The sequence below is a fragment of the Stenella coeruleoalba genome (assembly GCF_951394435.1).
Source record: "Stenella coeruleoalba genome assembly, chromosome: 8".
Classification (NCBI taxonomy): Eukaryota; Metazoa; Chordata; class Mammalia; order Artiodactyla; family Delphinidae; genus Stenella; species Stenella coeruleoalba.
Genome location: NC_137154.1, coordinates 37,970,408 through 37,990,296, shown reverse-complemented (window position 1 = coordinate 37,990,296; position 19,889 = coordinate 37,970,408). Strand labels below are relative to the sequence as shown.

General features: G+C 57.3%; 1 protein-coding gene across 2 annotated transcripts in view; it reads left to right on the top strand.

Moving 5' to 3' along the window:
• KCNC1 (potassium voltage-gated channel subfamily C member 1) overlaps positions 1 to 15,282 on the top strand; it is a gene marked incomplete at its 3' end in the record, with an annotated part of 42,742 nt that extends 27,460 nt beyond the window's left edge. The window contains exons 2-4 of one of the 2 annotated variants that reach the window (XM_079930803.1): positions 5,036 to 5,969; positions 12,887 to 13,075; positions 15,050 to 15,282. In XM_079930803.1, the coding sequence (XP_079786929.1) occupies positions 5,036 to 5,969; positions 12,887 to 13,075; positions 15,050 to 15,114 (1,188 nt within the window). Of the gene's footprint in view, positions 1 to 5,035; positions 6,002 to 12,886; positions 13,076 to 15,049 lie in introns of those variants that run through there. The other variant, XM_079930804.1, reaches the window with a different exon arrangement.
• Positions 15,283 to 19,889: the final 4,607 nt, after the last annotated feature.

Sequence of the window (19,889 nt, the reverse complement as noted above, 5' to 3'; positions counted from 1 at the left end):
GCAGACAGCTCACATGGGGTGCAGCCCCTACAGTCCTGAGAGTGACAGCCCAGGGTGACTGCAGAAACGGCTTCCAAGGCTTGCTATCTGGGCCTGCCAGGCAGAGGTTCCCTCCCTGTCAGCATCAGCTGATCTCGGGAACTCCCCATCCCCGTGCCCGTGCACCCACCCCCTCCCTCTGGCTGAGCTCCCCGAACAAGCTGCAGTCATCTCTCAGCCTGCCCTCTCTGGGTCTTGCCAAGAGGTGGGCCAGGTAGGCATGCAGGCCGAGCCATCCAGGGCTGCTGTCGGCATTGCCTCCCTGAGCAGAACGGGGCAGCCTCCCCGGCCCTGGGGCTGCCGTGGCCCCAGGTGCTAGCAAGCCCTGGGCAATGAGGCCCAAGACCATTTCAGGTGTGCCTGGGCTCCAGCCTGTGGATCCAAGTACCCTGGCTCTGTCCGTCACTGGGGACAGACATAACCTGCCCTCAGGGAGTCCAAGCTGTGGGTGCCACCCTCCAAGATGGAGCCGTGCACGTATAATTAGGGCTCCCCATCGCGCAGAGCTGTGTTGTCAGCCCCCGAGGGCTTTGGTACCTCTGGTGGTGGACAGAGCTTAGATGATGGAGCCAGATCCACTTGCGTTCAAGCCTCAGCTTCATCACCCGCCTTAAACCTTGGTTTAGTCCCTGAACCTCTCTGTACTTGGGTTTCCTTTTTGGCGCAATGGGGTACGACCCCCTGTCTCACCAGGTCTGTGGGAGGATTAAAGGCGCACAGTAGGTCCTCAGCCCTGACAGCGTCTCCTTTCTCCTTCCTGGCTCAGCTTCCCTGAGGATGGACAGGAGGGCGCTGGGGACTCACCTGGCTGCGGGCTCTTGCTTTGGCTTTGATGCGCTGGGGCTGACCTCCTAGTTACTGGGCTTAGGAGACTGTGGCAGTCTGAGCAAGCCAGGGGCACCTTCCTTCACAGCCCCCCTAAGGGCCCACTTGGACCCGGATGTTGCTGGGGCCCTGCCTGTGACAAAGGAACAGGTGCACGGGCCGCAGAGTCCAGGAAGGCACCCAGGAGGCCCAAGCCGGGTAGGAGGCCTGGCTACCACCTCCCCGCTCCCCTGGGGAAGAAGTCCTGGTGTCTGGCTCTAGGCCTGGCTGCTGCTGCCCTCCCCCCAGCCCCACTCCTCGGTCACTGGGGCCCAGAGGGGAAAGAATCTAGACGGGATGGCCATTGCTGGCTGAGAACCAAGGATTTTGTCTACCCTAATTTTAGAAGACCTGACCTCTTTCTGGGCCTCAGTTTTCCCATCAGAACCTGTCCTGTGAGAGGAGCAAATGGGACGAGAGCTCTGAGGGCCTTTGGGGGCACCTGGGAGGGAGGGAGCAGGCTCCGGGGACATCAGTGCCCTCTCTGAGCTGTTCCCGTGAGACTCCGCGAGCACTAACGAGGATGAGTCGGAGACAGGCTCACTGCCTCCCTGGAGGGGGATTTAGACATTCCTTGTTGGGGAGGGGTGGTCCCTGCATTTGCTGCCTCCTCAGGGCCCCAGCTGCCAAGAGGAAGTCTCACCGGGAAAGGTGTCCCGGGAGAAGGGCTACTTAGTGGGGCACCGATGGACGGATGGGTTTTTCCATACGGAGATCGGCAGGAGCACCCTGGAGGCAGGAACAGCAGTGCAAAGACATGGAGATGCGGTGGGGGGCGGTCAGATATAGCAGACAGCTGCATGTGGCAAGAATGTTGGGTGCAGCAGGGAGGGGACCCTGGGAAGTCGATGAGGCCAGGGCACAGGGAGCCTCATGTGCCAGGCTGAGGAGTCAGGGCTTCTCTCTGTGGGCAGCATGGCCAGGTGGCGGGCAGAGAGCTGGGATTCCAACGGTTGCCCCCTCTGGTAGCAGGGTGGAGGCTGTACTGTACTGGGCGTGGCCGAGATTGAAGCCTACAACATGCTGGCTTTGATGGCAGTGGCCCCATTGAGAGAGAGTCCCACGTGAGTCGAGGGGACAGAGGAGGATAGCTGTGGGATGGTTGGGGAAGCAGATGCCATGGCTGATGGGGCAGGGGGAGGGGCAGTGCCTCCTGCCTTCCACCACTGGCCAGGATCAGGAGCCCAGGGGCACAGCGGACCCTGCCTCTTGGCATCCCTTAGACACTCACAGTGTGTCTCTTCCTCCCCTCTCTCAAAAAGGCCAGGGGAGCAATGTGACCCACCCCCTTGGGAACCTGGGCTGTGAATTCCAAGCTCTAAGACGGGGCCCTCCAGAGGGAATCTAGGGCCAAATACCCAGCATTTGGGGATGTGTTCTTAGCTCCAAGAGCTTTGACAACTGGTGATGGAAAGAGCGCTGGAGCTGGATAAACCTGGATCAGAGCTGGTGACCTCTTCCAGTTGCTTCCACTTTGCTTTCCTGGTCTACCTCTGTGGTGTCCCAGGTCAGCACTATCTGGATCCTTAAAGAGCTGTTTCTGGAGTCAGAAGACCTGGCTTAAGTCCCTGCCTCACCTTGTCCAAACCCCACCTGCATCACAGGGCTGAGGGGGCTCACCTTTTCAGTCCACTGCATTGTACTTGTCTCTGTGTGTGTCCTTTACCTTCAGCTGTCCAGGGGCCTCCCTGGGGGTTGGGCTGAGGTCTTATTCCACTCTGTGCTGGGCATAACCTGTGCCTGGTGAGGAATGGAAGGAAGAAAGGATGGATGGATGGATGGATGGATGGGTAGGTGGAAAGAAGGAAGGAAGGAAGGAAGGAAGGAAGGAAGGAAGGAAAGAAGAAAAAAGAGAAGGAGGAAGGGATGAATGAATGAATGAATGCATGATGGATGGGAGAGAGGGAGAGGAGGGAGGGAGGAACAAAGAAAGGAAGGAATAGAGGGAGGGAGGAAAGAAGGATGAATGGATGTGTGGATAAAAAGGAGGGAGAGAGGATAGAAGGAAGGAAAGATGAGTGGGTGGAAGGGAGGGAGAAAGGAAGGAAGGAGGAAAGGGAAGAAGGATGGATGGATGGATGGATGGAAGGATGCATAGGGGTCACACTTGATAGTAGTCTATCTAGGACAAAGGTTCTGAAGACTGCACGACGCTCTAAACCAGCAGGAGTATTAGCATGCCATAATGAGTGGCTTGGGCAGATCACTTCCTGTTTCTGGGCCCCAGACTTCCCATCTGTAGCATGTAGTGTCTTGGACCAGATAATCTCTAAAGGCTGCTCTTACTCTGACATTCTAAAATGCTGATGCTGACTTTGTCTCTTCCCCTTTTCTCTCCCCTTCCCCCAACCCGAAATGTGTCTTGGAAGGTCTACGTAGTTCTTGTTTTCTGGATCTGTGCCAGGTCCCATGGCCATGGTCAGCCCAGACAGGGCCACCACCGGGTGGGGAGGTGCATCAGTACAAACTAAAGAAATTGCTAGAAGCAGCATGGCTGCCTCTTGTGGCAGATACAGGGTGGGGCCTTGGCACTCCTTGAAGTTTTCTATGAAGGCAGCTCTGGAGAATGAACTTGCCACCCATTCTAGACTATAGCCCAGAGCTGCCTCCAGGGAGAGGGCCTTGCACTGACCATGGTCTGTCTTGACAGGCTGGGCGAAGGGGAGTCCAGAGGAGAGGGGAGCAGTGGGAACATGATCAGCTGGGCCCCTGGAGGAGAACCCCTGGCCAGGGGTTAGTGTTCCAGGGACTCCACTGGAGGCTGTAAGAAGCGCCCTTGCCTGGAATTCAGTCTGAGTAGGAGGCTTTGAAACTCAGATAGCTGCTTGACTCTCTTTCCTCGGGTACCCATGTCTGCTGGGGGCCAGAGAAGCCCAGGGGGTCATCAGCTGGGGCCACCAAGCCAAACCAAAGAGTCTTCGGAACCTTTCTCAAGGGGCTCAGGGCCAGAGCAGGTGGTTCTGGACAGGCTGGGTTATCCTGGCCATTTCCTTCTCACCAGGGAGGGGGTCTGAAAGGAGCAAGCGCCCACATATGTTTGGAAAGGCTAGCGCCCCAGCAGCTTCTTCTTCCCTCCCACCCACATCCCTACCCTGGGGCTGGCAGGCAGCAGTAGGAGAGAAGCAGACCCTATGGTTTATGGTGCCTTTGAGGACCCCTGGTCCAATTCTCCTCCTGATGCCTGAACCTCCAACACACTATCTCTGACAAATGACCACTTAGCCTGTATTTCAATATCTCCAAGATGGGGAACTCCCTTCCAGGATGGTGGTGTGAGTTCCTGGGATGATAGAGAGAAGTGGGTAAAAGAGGTGTCCAAGGCCGTGGGGCAGATGTATCTTTTGCAATTCCACATAGGATAGAACATGAAGAGACCACATGAATGAGGTACAGATCCGTGAAAAAGAGAGTGAATAGACTAGCGTAGGGACGAAAGAAAGGTGGGAGATGTGGCCTCTGAGGGGCCTGCCTCCACCATAGCTCCCCCTTCTCCTTTCTTTGCCAGCCTCTGCCTCCGCCACCTAGGTCACTTTTATTAGTTGGTGTGGGGGGGAGTAAATGCTTTAGTAAATCACCTCCAGATCACAGTGTCTTAAGACAGTAGAAGTTTATTTCCCACCCATGTATTTAGTGGCTGTCTTTCTTTTCAGGGACCCAGGCTGCTTCCTTCTGGTGGCCTTGCTGGCTTCCTAGGGCTTCAGCATTTGACTGGAAGTTGGGGGAAGAAAGAAGGCACGGAAGGTTGAGCAAGAAGGTTTTGTGAGCCAGGCCCGGCCTTAGTGCACACCCTTTTGTGCACTGTCCGCTGGCCTGAGCGCAGTCACGTGACCCCACCCAGCCCCGAGGGAGGCTGGGAGATATGGTCTAGCTGTGCATCCAGGAGGAAAGGAAAGGCATTTGTGAAAACAGAGCAATCTCTGCCACAGCCTCTTAACCCCCGAGCCTCCTAACCCCATGCTCCGTGCTCTGAAGAGGGAAAGGTGGCCTGTCAGCCTGGCCTGTGTCAGGAGGGGCGTCCTGTAGGCATCTTCCGCAGCCCAGCCCCTGACTGGACCCAGCCCAGAGGCACCCGGGGTCTCTTTGCTCTGGGGGGAGGGCCTCCCCTCTGACACTGTGTGTTTCTCCTCCACAGTATGTGGCCTTTGCCTCCCTCTTCTTCATCCTGGTCTCCATCACCACCTTCTGCCTGGAGACCCACGAGCGCTTCAACCCCATCGTGAACAAGACAGAGATCGAGAACGTTCGGAACGGCACGCAAGTGCGCTACTACCGGGAAGCGGAGACAGAGGCCTTCCTCACCTACATCGAGGGCGTCTGCGTGGTCTGGTTCACCTTCGAGTTCCTCATGCGTGTGGTCTTCTGCCCCAACAAGGTGGAGTTCATCAAGAACTCGCTCAACATCATTGACTTTGTGGCCATCCTGCCCTTCTACCTGGAGGTGGGCCTGAGCGGCCTGTCCTCTAAGGCGGCCAAGGACGTGCTGGGCTTCCTGCGTGTCGTCCGCTTCGTGCGTATCCTGCGCATCTTCAAGCTGACCCGCCACTTCGTGGGCCTGCGTGTCCTGGGCCACACTCTCCGCGCCAGTACCAATGAGTTCTTACTGCTCATCATCTTCCTGGCTCTGGGCGTCCTGATTTTCGCCACCATGATCTACTATGCCGAGAGGATAGGGGCGCAGCCCAATGACCCCAGTGCCAGTGAGCACACCCACTTTAAGAACATCCCCATTGGCTTCTGGTGGGCCGTGGTCACCATGACGACGCTGGGCTACGGAGACATGTACCCGCAGACGTGGTCCGGCATGTTGGTGGGAGCGCTGTGTGCGCTGGCGGGCGTGCTGACCATCGCCATGCCCGTGCCCGTCATTGTGAACAATTTCGGGATGTATTACTCCTTAGCCATGGCTAAGCAGAAACTACCAAAGAAAAAAAAGAAGCATATTCCGCGGCCACCGCAGCTGGGATCTCCCAATTATTGTAAATCTGTCGTAAACTCTCCACACCACAGTACTCAGAGTGACACATGCCCGCTGGCCCAGGAAGAAATTTTAGAAATTAACAGAGCAGGTAGGAAACCTCTTAGAGGCATGTCGATCTGACCTTTCACCTCCGTCCCCTGTAGCGATGATTCCAGATTCAGTCAGACTGCTTCCTTAGTTCCATGGGTGACCCTGGACCCTGCGCTCAATCTCGAGGTGTGGAGTCTGGGGGCCCAGGGAGATGCTGGGCAGCCGAATTCACGAGGCAAGAGCCTGCTAGAACCTCACTGGTGGCCCCCGGTAAGGAGGTTAACATGCTGGTCTCGTGGGGTTCTGAAGAGATGACATGGCCCGCGAGGTTGCTGAGGACTCTCTTGGCAGGAGCCCCGGGGGCTCTGCTGCTTGGTGGGCAGGAGTGGAGCATGAGTCGCTGACTCAGGCCACTGACCCAGTGTCGGGGCAGGGCGGGGGCGGGTGTGATTCGGAAATGCCAGACAGCTGCTGATTTGGTCTTCACACGGCTCCCTTCAGGCCGTGCGTGTGTGGCACAGATGGTGCATGGGATCTGGCAGGAGGGTCCCTGCAAAGGCAGCAGCAAGGATTCTCCCCCCCACCAGAGCCTGTCTCCATAGCTGAGTAGCATTCCTGCTCTGATGCCGGCTGCCTAGCTCCAGGCGCGTCCTGGGAGACGCCTCTTGCCCTCCGTACGTAACAAGCTTACTTACCCCACAGCATGCGGAACCAACTCATCTTCCACCACCACTCTAGAGTTTAGCGTTTATCTTTAGGAACCTGTTGGAGTGACTCTAGCTTTCACGTTGTCTGTTTGGGTTGATGGTCAAGTGGGAGTTTCCGGTGGCCTTCTGATGGGAGCGGCTGGTGAGCGAAGGACTAGAGGGGGCCACCACCCGGCAGCTTAGATGAAAGCGCTACAGACCAGCAAACAACCTCCCACCCAGTGTTCTCCCCGTTTCCGGCGGTAGGGACTGCAGCAGCAATACACGACATCCCAACCAGTGTACGACCACTTTCCCATGAATTCAGTGGGGGTCAGGGAGGGGGGGAGGGGGGCCATGAAACAATACTAGTCACCGTGGGATATATTCTAATATTCCATGGCTAGTGGTTCGTTATGGGACTATCTCAGTTTTATGAGAACCTGCACATAGCACATAAAGTTGATCATGGGGCTCTGGTCCGAAGATATAAAGCCCATAGTCTACCTCTACCCATGGAATACCATCGACTTATTCTGTGGACACAGGGATTTGAAGGCAATGAACGACCCAGAGAAGAATGACAACACCAAGCTAAGAAGGAGTGCCGGGGCGAGGAAGGCTGAGTCAGTGATAGGTGGCGTTTAGTCTACAGAAGACACCCCTGTGCCCAGGGCAGGCAGGGGGGCTGTAGGCTAGCTCAGCCCTAGAGGAGCAAGTGCCGCCTGGCCTGGGTGGCCTCCCCCAGTGGGTGATTGACTCTCCCCCGATGGCCCCCACCCCCATCCTACTCCTGATCTGGCTTCATCCCACAGCTACGCTGCCCAGAGCAGTACCCCCAAGGCCCACTTCTCTGTCCGTGGGAACTTTCCAGCCCCTTCGCCTGGCCCCGTACCCCTCCCCACTCCCTGGGATTGCTGTAGGCACCTGAGAGGAACGTGGCTAGTGTTCTGGGCTGGGCCAGGGACTGGGCAGGGGTCTCAGAGGCTGGAACAGGGGGACCTGGCAGCGGGGGCGGGCTGGACTCCCCAGCCAAGGTGTGGCTCCTGCTTAGCAAGGCAGGCACGGGCCGAGGAAAGCCCCTGTCCCCCCTCCTGCTCTGGGTTAGCTGTAGCCCTTCTGTTCGACCTCAGGAGCCGCCATCATGGCAAGGAAAATTCCTGGGGCCCTAGGGGAGGGTCTGGGTGGGCCTAGCCCCCCAGCTTCACTCCAGGCCCCAGCAGGAAGAGCTCAGCCTGAGTGGCATCACCATGGCGCTCCTTGGCCCTCTTCCACACCCTCCCAACGCTGAATCTTTCGGGATCGGTGCCTCAAATATAGGTGCCCCAGGCCCACCTGTCAAGGATCCCTGATTCACTCCAGTCAGGCGCAAATTCTTCAGTACTCCCAGACAATGCCAGTGTTCTCCATGTGCTGAGGGCGTGCATGCACGCGCACACACACCTACACATGCACACACACCTACACACGCATGCACACCTACACACGCGGATGCAGATGTGTGTGTGCTGGCAGGTACACTGGCCAGTCACAGGACACAAGCCCTCTTGCCGTGCCGCAGCAGGCCTGGAAAGCCTGTGCACTCCTGTTGGAGGCCCTGGGCCCGTAGCCATGGCAGCCCTGCTCCTGGGAACCTCCTCGCTGCAGCCCCAGGTCTCAGGGATCCAGAGTGTCCTGGCTCGCACGGTCTCTATGGCTGAGGAGGTACTTGGGGCCCTTCCGAGCCTGCCCTCTGGAGCCCAGATGCCCAACTCCACCTACCTTTCTCCCTCCCATCCCCAAACTCTGGCCCGCCCCCTTTCCGAGTTCTCACGCTCCGGAGGGTGCTGTCTTGAGATCCCAGACCCCTCTGAGCCTCATACTTCACCAGAACACTCCTCCCTCTGAAAGCTGGTGTGTGAGACCCAGGTTATCTATCACCAAGAGGGTGTGTGGTCCTTAGGGGGTGTCTCCTCAACCCGGCACCCCTGAGTCCCTTCCCATTTGCCTCCTTTCCTGCTTGCAGCTATGGTCCTAGATGGGCGTGGGGTTTGGGTGAGTCGGTGAGTGAGTGTGGGGGAGGCAAGAGGTGAGGAAGGCAAATGTGGGGGAGACCGGACCCTGCAGGAATGGAGAGGTGAGATGCAGCCCCCCCGGGCCTTTCCAGTCTCATTCCACACCCAAGGGCAGTCAAGTGGCCTCAGTGAGGGCTGGGCTTCACCAATTCCACTTTTAGAACCTGGGTTGGGGCCAAGTGCAACGTGCTGGGCTCTAAGGGCACCCCCTACCTCCAGGGCTAGATCCCTGGGACTCAGGCAAGCCATCCCAGTCATGTCAGCAGCACCCTCCCCTCACCTCCACCTCTTGGTCTCTCCTGAAACCTCAGGTCTGTGTGTCTGTGAGGGATGATCTGGTCTCCTCTGTACCATGGCTGGCATGGCGTCAGTGTTCGGGGGATTCGTCTTGGCAGGGGTTGGAGGGCCTCACGGGGGAATGCCAGGAGGGCGCCCCTATGGTCAGGGACTGCCTGGGACTGACAGCCCAGGAGAAGCTGCTCCTCTCCCAGAAGGGGGGTCCCTCCCCCATCTGCAGTCGGGGGCCCAGACCACCTCCTCTGGGCAGTTCGGAGTGCTCCCTCTGTCCTGCCATGTGCATTCACATGTGTCTCGTCCATCCCTGCTTCTGTGATGTGGGTTGGTCCTCTGGGGTGCTGCGTCTGGGGCTGCAGGGTCCCACCATAGGTGAGCAGCGAGGGGGCTGGCACGGGGGATGGGTGGTGGCCAGGCCCCCCTTCCTGCCCATGAGCACATAGAGCAGCAGTGAGGTCCCGAAAAGCCCCTGCCTGGGCCCCCTGGGAGCTACCACTGCAGCCTCTGGGTTCTGCCCTGAGTCCAAAGCGCCCCTGGCCCCAGCCCTCCACCCCTCCCCTCCTGGGCCAGGAGTGGTGTAGCCCCCAGGGCAGGGGAGGTGGCGGGGATTGGGACCACAGTGACCAGGAAGGGTGTGGGCAGGGCCCCTCCAAGCGGGCTGACCGAGTTTCTGCTCGGAGGCAGGACCAGGGTGGGCAGCGGGAGCCCTGAGTGGGGTCGGTGTGGCCCCCAGGCAGGCGAAGGGGGAAGGAGCGGAGAAATGAGGGGCTCTGAGGGCCAGGCCTGGGTGTTCTTTTCTGTGTTGTTCACATGCTCTCTCTTTCTCTCTCTCCACTAATCATGTTTCTCTCTCTCTCTCCTCGTTTTGTTGCATGACTTGTGCCGGTTCTCGTGACTGTACTCTGCCCGTGTCTCTCACAGACTGTCCCCAGTTAGCCTGGGACTTTTTCCCCGAGCCCCAGGCTGGGCAGCCCCCTCGGGGCTAAACCCGAGGAAATTCCCAGCCACCCCTCCCACCCCGCCCCAGCCCTGCGTGCGCCCCTGGCGCGCCTGCTGCTGGTGTGAACAGTAAGTACCTCGGCGGTGCCTGGAGACCAGGGCACAGAAGCCAGCGTGCTGGCTCAGGGCCGGACATCGGGTTCTCCTTGCTCCAAAGTTTAAAAAAAAATGACCCTCTCGCGGACGCTCATCTCTCAGCCCATTTCAAAGCCTGGAAACCATCTTCGTGAGATGCTGCCCATGCTGCCATTTCATCATCACAGGCCCTCGGGTCTAGTGGGGGCCAAGGGGCCCTGGGCCAGGGGATGCAGGGCTCCCAGCCTCCTGGGGAGCAGCTGGGAGCCGAGGGGCCTGGTGGCCATCTCATCTAAAGGACGAGGTGGGGGCAGGAGGGTGGGGAGTTTTGGGTGGGCTGGCACCTCTGGTCTTTTCCATGGCTTTCCCAGGTTTGGAGAGCTGGCCCCCCTTGGGTGGTCTCTCTTCCAGCCCCCCTCTGGAGTTGGAAAGGGAGAATGTTCCCAGTTTCTGAGAGATCACCGAACTGCAGATTAGCCAGCAGCCCAGGGAGCCTGGCTCCTTCACGGAGAGGGACATAAACACTCCCCCCCCCCCCCCACCAGCCCTCAGGCACAGCCCCTTCTCAAAGGCCATGGTTGGGAGAAGAAGCAGGCTCCAGGGAGGGAAGGTGTCCAGTTCACATCCACCCAGGGATCCCTGATGGCTGCCCCCTGGCCGGACCCCTACAGGAAACCAGCCTCAACTCTGGGTCCTCTAAATGCTGTGGGAGCTGGCTGCCCCAGGGGCACAGTGTTGGGGGGCAGAGTCCGATGAGGGGTCTCAGGCTCCACCACCTACCTCTGACCCACCCCTGGGTAAGCCCTGCAGGCTATAGATACCTCCACTGACAGACGATAGCCAGTAGAGAGACAGCAAGTCCTGGCTCCCCTCCCAGACGGAGACGCTGCCTGGTAGGACTCGCTGTTTTCCCCTTGAGGAAACTGTGTGCAGGGTACTGTGGGCCCCAACTTCTGCCCCCTCATCTACAACCTCCTCCCTTAAACTTCCCTGCCCTCTCCCCAGAGACCCTTGGGAGGGAAGACGGGACCAGCCAGACTGGGAGGCAGAACCGGGCTTGTCTGTGCGCACACGTGTGTGCCCTCAGACACACCCCAAGTGCTAGGCAGCCCCCAGACCCCAGAGAGGCCCCAGCCCCAGTCACGTGGTATCAGAGTTACCTTGGTAACTGGCCTTTCTGGTTCAGAGTAAATTGGGGAGTGAAGCCCCTGGGATTTGTCAAGAAACGCACTGTACGTGAAATGCTTTGCCATCTTGTACGACAGACTTTTTTTTTAAGTTCCAAAATTATGATGGGATCTTTTTTTTTTTGGATTTGCTTTACGAATAAACCTGATTGGTCCATTTCTCTTTTGACTGCCTGCCTCTTTGTAGTGACATGGTATGTACACGGGCCGTGATCCCACCCGCGGGCACGCTGAGTGTGTGCACACGGAGAAGGATCACTTCTGCGTGTAGTTACATGATGTGAACAGGGTCATGGAAGAGGGTCAAATCGGGTGGAGACTGTCTCCAGCTTTTTGCCCCTCTTTAGTCTTTCAGAGGGCCTCCCCGTGTGGTCACGCCCCTGTGGGGTCTGTCTTCCCTTGAGGCTGTCACCCTAGAGGAAGTATTTGAGGAAACCACAGTGCCCACCCTGGAGACCGAGTCGGCGCCACCTTGGCCAGGAAGAGTCTGCTTAGAGAGCAGAGAGCGTGGGGCAGGCTCAGTCCCCGAGAGTGATGGGCGGGGACAGAGGCCAACGGAGCTACCTCTGCCAGCTCCAGAGGCTGTCACGGCGCTGCTCCTGGACTTGGGAGAGGGAGAGCTCCCTGCTCTGGCCACGCTTCACCCTCACCAGATGTGCCCCAAACTTCCTCCCAGGTTCCTTCTCAGGCTACTGCAGAGGCCAAGGCTCGTCTTTCCCACCCGAGTCCATCAGCCACTGTTGTCTTTACACATCCATTTGCTCTGCTTTGCGGGGGATGCTGCCGAGAGGAGACAGAGGAATGGGAGCCCCTCCCAAATCCTGGCCGCTGTCACTGCCTCATGCCTACATTCCTGTTGCGCCTGTGCAAGCTGACTAGGACTGCTTGGGGCAGAGCGGGGTGGAAGACACTGGCTTGGTCTGTGTGGCGATCAGAGTGGACTGAGTGACCAGCTTAAGTCTGTGTGGGGATGGAGCAGATTGAGTGGTCATACTGGGTCTGCATGGGGGACCAGGAGACTGTGTGACCAGGCCTAGTCTGTACGGGGGATGGAGCATACAGAGTGACCAGATTGGGTCCATATGGGGGGATTGAGTGATCAGATAGGGTGTGGAGGGGGACAGTGTGAAGCGAGTGACCAGAGGGGATCCAAATGGGGCCTGGTGTAGAGCCGATCGACGGGGTCTGGATGGGGCCAGGGATGCCTGAGCAGCCGGCTTGGATGTGGACGGGAGGCAGCAGGGCTCTGGTTGGCAGCGGAGGGGTCAGAAAAGGCTGCCTCTCTGAACAGGAGTGTTTCTGCGTGTCTGTCTGTCTTCTCCCTGAGCTCTGTGTCTGGCCCTCTACCCATGACTGCATCCACACCATCCTGTCTCATCGGCCCCGCCTTGGACCTGGGGCCCGGCCCCCAGCACTGCGCTTGCTGGGCCCATCACCAACTCATCTTTTTGCAAACTTTGAGCAAACCCAGGAACCCTCCTCCCCAGCACTGTGGGCAGCCCAAGGGCTGCCTGAATGAGCCGGGGACCCCCAGTCTTGTGCCTCCCTCCATGGCCTGCTCGCTTTTCCATCCTCAGTTACCGGCTGCCCTTTGCCGATGCCCTACTTCTGGCCTGTTCCCCCCCCTCCCCCACTAAACAGTTTTCAGTGTCTCAATAGCTTCTGCTTATATGTTTGAAGATTCCAAACTGAATGGGGAGGTGGCGAAGGCCGCGCTGGCGAACGAAGACTGCCCCCACATAGACCAGGCCCTCACTCCTGATGAGGGCCTGCCCTTTACGCGCTCGGGCACCCGCGAGAGATACGGACCCTGCTTCCTCTTATCAACCGGGGAGTACGCGTGCCCACCTGGTGGAGGAGTGAGAAAGGGTATGTAGAGGAGGCTGCCTGGCACCCCTGCAGATGGGTGGGCGGGGCGGCGGGCAAGGGGCGCTGAGGGGCCGGCAGGCACACTGAGGGGGGCAAGGAGCCCCAGGGTCGGCCCCCGGAGGTCTGAGTCCCAATGTTGTAAGTGGGATGGCAGGCTGGCGGAGAGAACCGGAGGTCCAGGCAGCTGTGGGTTGGAACTGAGCTGAGGGGTAGGAAGGGACTTGGGGACAGGCTGGACAACTACAGCCCCCAAGGCAGAGGGGTACCCGGGGATGTGGGAGGAGCCTCAACTCCCCCAGGCTGCTCTGGCAGATGGCAGGTCAGGCCCCAAAAGTAAAGTGATCTCCCCTGTCCCGTGGTTGAGGCGGGCGACGGGGTGGGCCTGGTCTGACCAGGACCCTGTGGGCTTAGCCAACCAAGATCCATGTTCTGAAAGTGGCATCCTTTAAAGAGAATCCACAGACCAGTGGGAGGGGAGGCATGAAGAGAAAGGTAGCTTCAGGGCTTGGAGGTGAGGCCAGTGTCCTTGCAGAGGTAAGGTATGTGCCAGTCAGAATACTGCTAGTGGCAGACAGAGAACTTGCCAAGAGAAGGTGGTTACGGAGGACTCTGAGCAACCCCTTCTGTCCCCAGCGCCCATCAGCCATGGCCCTGGGTGTGGTCAGCGCCCCCTTGTGGTTGGTGAAGGCTGAGCCCCGTGGCGGTCTCTGCTCAAAGTCTCCTTGGATCGGACCCTTATCTTAGGCTGACCCCCTGGGGAAAAGGCTTCCACTAGCGCTTGAGCATGGGCTGCGGAGAGGCTTGGGGTGGGGGCCCAGCGCACCTTAGCTCCATGCTCCAGGCATTGGCCAGGGCCTGGAAGGCAGAGGAAGCCATCCTCGGCACAGCGGACTGGCTGGGCGGCTCATGCATGTTGGGAAGCAGCTCACAGGCTCACACGGGGTGCATGCTGACCGGGGTGAGCAGGCTGGGCCAGATAGTTGGTTTTTTAGAGCAACAGTTGGTGTAGCCGGTGGCCATTCACAACTGCTCCAGTATTTGAAATGGTTCAACAATATGCAAGGAGAAAGCATAGAACTCAAAATAAAGGGCAAACCCAGAAGAAGAGAGGCAGCCCACAGGGAGACGGGGGAAGTCCTTCTGGTCACTGATGCTTAGTGTGCTCACCTGATCCAGGCTGGTCCCTGCTTCCTTGCCCGGCCTGGAGGTCCCTCGGACCCCAGTGCGGCATACCACCCCCCGCATGGTGCTGCATGGCAAGGGGGCTGCTGGCCCCGGGGGCGGGCCCCATCCTTGGCCTTCCATGGATAGGCCTGATGCTCCCCTTCACAACTGGCTTTTTCCCAAGGGGAGGCTCTAGAAAGCCAGGAACTGGGCAGCCCAGGGGGTTTCAGGCGATGGCAGGTAGACCATTCCCAGTGGCTGTGCTCTGCCCGGTAAGGTCTCGTGGGCTGCCTGTCTCCTTCATCTTGAATGTTGGATTAATCTGTGTGGCCTAAAAGAGCAGACAGGAGAGACTCTTTACTGGGCTTCCAGAAGCCCAGGCTGTGTGGGACAGAAGCAGCCTGTAGTGGCCAGGGAGTCCAGTGGCAACCACTGTCCACAGGTGGTACCCACTCCGCAGTCCCACAGAGGTACCAAGGGTGAAGTGCCCCACCAGCATCAACCCGGCCCCGCTCTCATGGAGTCATGACGGCCGCCGAGGACTTGCTTTTCTCAGGATGATTCCAGGCCGTAAGCCATGTGCAGGGTAGAGAAGAGTTAGGAGCTTAACCCGTTCCCCCAGGAGGGAGAGAAAGAGGCGTGCTAGGCTGGCTCACTGCATGGGAGAAGCAAGCCAGCTGGAGAAGAATCTGCCTGCCTCTGCATGCGGCTGTTCTGTCTGTCCTCCTCCTTCCGTAAATACTAAGTACCAAGCGGGATGGGAAAGCCAAGAAGAGAAGCTCAAGTGTTAATTGTATTCTTTACATACAGATCTTTGCAAAGAAAGCCCTGTCATTGCTAAGTATATGCCGACAGAGGCTGTGAGAGTGACTTGACCAGGCGGCTTGGCCCAGGACACTGGTGGCTATTAAGCATCTGGGTGGACCTGCAGCCCCTCCTCACCCTCGGACAGAGTAAATTCACGCCATGCAGGTTTGCCGGACGAGTCCGAGTGGCCCAGGCCTTGTACTAGGACGGACGTAGCTTTTCTACGGCCAAATGGTAACTGACTGTAGAGGATTTGTTTTCCTTCTTTTCATTTTTTAAAAATTTTATTTTATTCGGGGAAGGGGTGGGATGGAAGGGTTCCTTAGCATGACTTGCATGAAGTTCAACAGAAAAACCCAGCAATCCAAACCCACCAATCCCCTGCAACTGTATGATTACCCTAAACCACGACAACAACGAAGAGAAACAAGCAAGAGTCCTCTATTTTCTTTCAAAGCGCTTTCCTTTTATACATGTTGTTGGAGCCAAACTGTAAATGGCATTTGGTAGAAACCTGTACGTTTTGGGGGCGAATGGAGCGGGGGGGCGGGGAGGGGTGGAGATGGGGAACGGATTGCTTCCCTTTTTGTACACGAGATTGAAATGGAGAGTAAAGGTTCCCACAAGGGCGGTCGGTCAGTCATCGGTCATATTGACCTCACCTTCATAGTTCATCTCTCACGCGGAAACTGAGAACTTTGCTCCAGATAGAATTGTGGAAACACACTGCCGCCTTCTTCCCTCTGTTTGGCATGCTTGCGACCCAGCGGACGTCTCCCCAAGACCCCTGACAGCGGCTAGTCTAGGTTGATTCGATCATCTTAGCGGTGTGTAGATTCAGTGCGACCAACTTTCATAACAAATTGTTCATAGTAGATAATCAACACCTTATGGATTTTCCAAGTGTTCCTTCAGAGCACCAAAAAGATCAGGACCGCGGGAGGGCTGGTCCTCCTCCACCTTTATTAAGGCACAACCCGGCATTGTATGCAATTTAGTACTTCAGAGTAAGAAAACTGCATGCCCAATGTTATGCAAAGCGATTCTAGCATGAAATAAATTTTGTATCATGGTTTCTGTATAGTCTAAAGCAGATTTGTTTTCCTGAAGCAATCGGAGGTTTGCAGAGACACACTTCTGCATCTCGAATAAATATAGTATTTCCCCAACAGAAACAGAGGACAGTAGCTTGGCTTTGGTCTGATTCTAAAATTAGTGGTGGGGTAAGGGGTGGGGAAGGATGATATTTTTGAAAAACACATGCTTGAGATGAAAAAAAAATGCAACATCTCAAGCTCTCACTGCAGCTCGCAACATTTCCTGGAAAGAGAGCAATGCTGCTTTAGTTCAACACCCTCCCCTCCCTGGGCCCTGGCCCTCAATAATAAACAGCTGACATTGGAGATGAAGCATGGATTTGGGTTTTTATTGCCTTTGGCAGTGTCGCGATTCAGTTCTGGGCCCCTGGTCAGGCCCTCTGTGGCTGGGCTGGGGTGAGCCTGAGCCCGGGCTCCTCTGATCTCAGGGACCCACCCAAGGTGCTGGCTGTCCTCTCACTGGGGGAAAGCCAGGACTGCCACCTGCCCCCCAACCTGCAGATCCTGTTGGGTGGGGAGAGGGAGGCAGCTCTCAGAAGGAATCGGTCAAAAATGGCACTAAGACGAGCCCATCCTCTAGGGGGTTCACCAATACGGAAACTTCTCCGTGGATCCATGCCATATTCATGACTCCTTGAGTCTGGTTTTGTCGGAGCTCCCAGCTCCCGCCCCCGCCACTGCCCCTCATGCAGACCATGGTCACCTCCCTCCTAGGGCCATTCTTGAATCTGATGGAGCCAGAGGCAGGGGTCTGACTGGTCCCTTGCTGGGCCCAGTCTGGTGGTCACCTCATCACACACCCCTCCCTCAGCCTGAGGCATCTTGGAAGGGGTGGAGCCCTCTCCTAGGGATGCTGATTTGCTTGGGTTGTTCACTTGGCTTTGGCTGGGGGTAGAGTGGGGGACTGGAGTTCCAATTCTTTTCCTATCCATTCGAGAATCTCCGGTGGAAAGTCCCTAATGGTCATGGCACCCCACCTCTGAGCATTTTACAGATAAGGAACTGAGGCCCAGAGGGGAGGGATCTGACCAGGGCCACAAACAAATGGGGGTCAGTTTCCCCTGGATTTCCGTTCCCTGATGCCTCCCAGCATGGCCAAGACAACGATCATATGGGTGGGTGGGAGGCTGAAGGTGGGTGTCGCATTCTCACCCAATAGTTTCTCACCCCTCTAAGCATTTACCTCACCAATGTGGGGCGGGGATCAGTGGAGCAGTGAGCATGGCAAGGCCTCTGCCCACGGGTTATGCAGCCGCAGAGCTGCCAGACCCACACCACGTATGTAACAGCCATTCATAAGCATCAGGATGTAGAAGCCAGGTAGCCTCCGCGGCTGCAGGGAGGGCAGAGTTCCCTCTCGCCCTGGAGGAGGTGCCTCTGGTGGACTCAAGTGGGACTTGACACATGGCCGTTTGGAATAGGGGTTTTCAGGGACACAGCAGCTAACGGGGAACAGGGATTAACATACATTGAGCTTCTGCCATGTGCAGGGCATCTGAGACAAGTGGTCTGATGATGACCCACAGTAATTCAACAAGCTCATCTTAGAGGCAAGAGAACAGGCGCAGAGAAGTAAACGGCTCAAAGCCACACAGCCAATGAATGATGAAGCCAAGATTTTAACCCAGGTGGTCTGACTCCAGAGCTCAGGTGAAGCTGTCTCAAGCTAATTGAGGCCTTGCTGAGGCTGGAGATGGAATTGATTGGAACACTGGTCCTGAATCCCAGGGCCCTCAGGCCATGGGTATGACCGAAGGCCCACTGACACACTGCTCTGAGCCTTCCACGCACACATCTGACCACCTCAATTTTCTGCACAAACACCTGTTGCCCTAAGAATGAAGTCAGAGCTCCTTAAATTGGCTAGCAAGGCCCCCCCGGCTCTCCTCTCCCAACTCTCACCTCTCCGTGCTCTGGCCGCTGGGAAATTCGAACCCTGCCGCAGTTATACGTGTGCCCCTTAGGACCTGGAACCCCATCCCATTTCCTGACTCACTGTCTACCTCCCAACTTCAATTTCTCACTAAGTCACTTCACTCAGAAGTAGTGGATGGTGATGGAGGGCTTTACTCTGAGCCCCAGGCCTGGATTCACCGTTCTCAAGCACAGCCTCATCGAATTTTGGCCTGATGGTCCACTGGGACCGAAGGTGGTAGGGCGTCAAGGGAAGCCGGGGTGCCTGCAAGGGGAGACTGTGTGTGGTAGGTTAGGATGTAAACATCCTGCTCAAACCTGGTACGTGGCCGCCCTTCGACAATCACTGCAGGGGCTGCGGGCCCAAGACCTATGAGCACACGATGGGGTCTCACTCCCCTCTCCTTTTCCCTTCCCTCGTTCTCATGGGGTGCGGCGGTGGCGGGGTGAAGGATATGAAGGCCAATCAACTTAGTCTATAGGGAAAAAAAGTCATTCTTAGAAATGAGTGGGCATTTTCTCATTAGCTAATCACTGTCAAATGGTTGTGCTATCCACAGCGTAGTTATCAAACATCTGTAAGAGATGAAAGCAGAGGATGGGTAGGGGTGAGGGGATCGCAGAACCCACTCGTTTAGCCTCCTCACCTATGGTGACCCTAACATGCTTATTGGGTACTTTCTCTGTCCCAGGACCTGTCCTTAATGAAGGGATTCCAGAATTGACCAAGACCTGGTCCCTTGCTCTTGAAGAGCTCAGAATCTAGCAGAAATGAGGGGCTTGGACATCTACAAGTCTGAGAATAACCAGTAGGGTTCAAAGGGTCCAGAAAAGAGTCTGGGAGACACTGTCAACAGACCCTCACCCCGCTGGTGCTTTCAGGCACTCATCAATCTGGCCAGTGAACTGATGCAGAGAAGCCCGTCCGTCACTGTTGGGGAGGGAGAAATGGAGGAACTGGAGGGAACTGGACAGTCTGTGGTGCCATCCAGTGCCAAGAGCCATTCACTCTTGCATGCATGGATTAGCTGGGTTCCACATGCTTCTAAGAAGGGTCTGGCTCAGGTTCCGAGCAAGGCTCCGAGATTTAGGGCTGAGGCACCACCCCACCCTGTTTTAGGCTGGAAGGAGCCCCGAGACACTTTCTTGTGCCCATAGGGAAGCCTTGGGAGGGGCATTAGAGCTCAGCATCAGAGGACTTGGGATTTGGGTTTCTCCCAGCAAGTGCTGAAAGAGGTAGGGGGAACTCTGCACGGCCGTGCAGCGCGAGTGTGCGCTCCTCGGGAGTGTAAACCCTGTCTGGGAGGCATGGGCCTGAGGACTTACCCACATGGGATGGCCTTCCAGTGCAGACCACCCGGTCTGTAGGACAGTGGGTGGTGGCCAGTAATGGTGGACTCGCTCCACTCTGGGTCATCTCTGGGCCATCCAATTACTCCATCTCTGAAGGCTGGGTCACCCTGGCCAGACCAGCTCAGAGTGCACAGAGATGTCCTTCCTTCCATTCTGCAAGGGCTTTAGAGCTGTACTGGCCTCTGCTGGTTCTGGGAGGTGGGGGGGACAAAGGGCTTTGCTGGCCAGGGCAGCGATGTTTCTAGGGTACGATACTGGGGGCAGGACTCCACGTGCTGGTGTTCAAGGTCAGCCAGTGGCCGTGGGTGGTCTCTAGGTGCAGGCCTGGGGAGCTCAGGATGGCCCTAATCCCCAGTTTCCTGAGTCGAACCCCCACTGGTCCCAGGGCCACCCCTTGTCTGCCCCCCTTGTCTGGCTCGAGGCCCTGGATGGGTCACCTCCCAATCAGGACCCTGCGCCAGGAGTGAGGTGTATGGCCT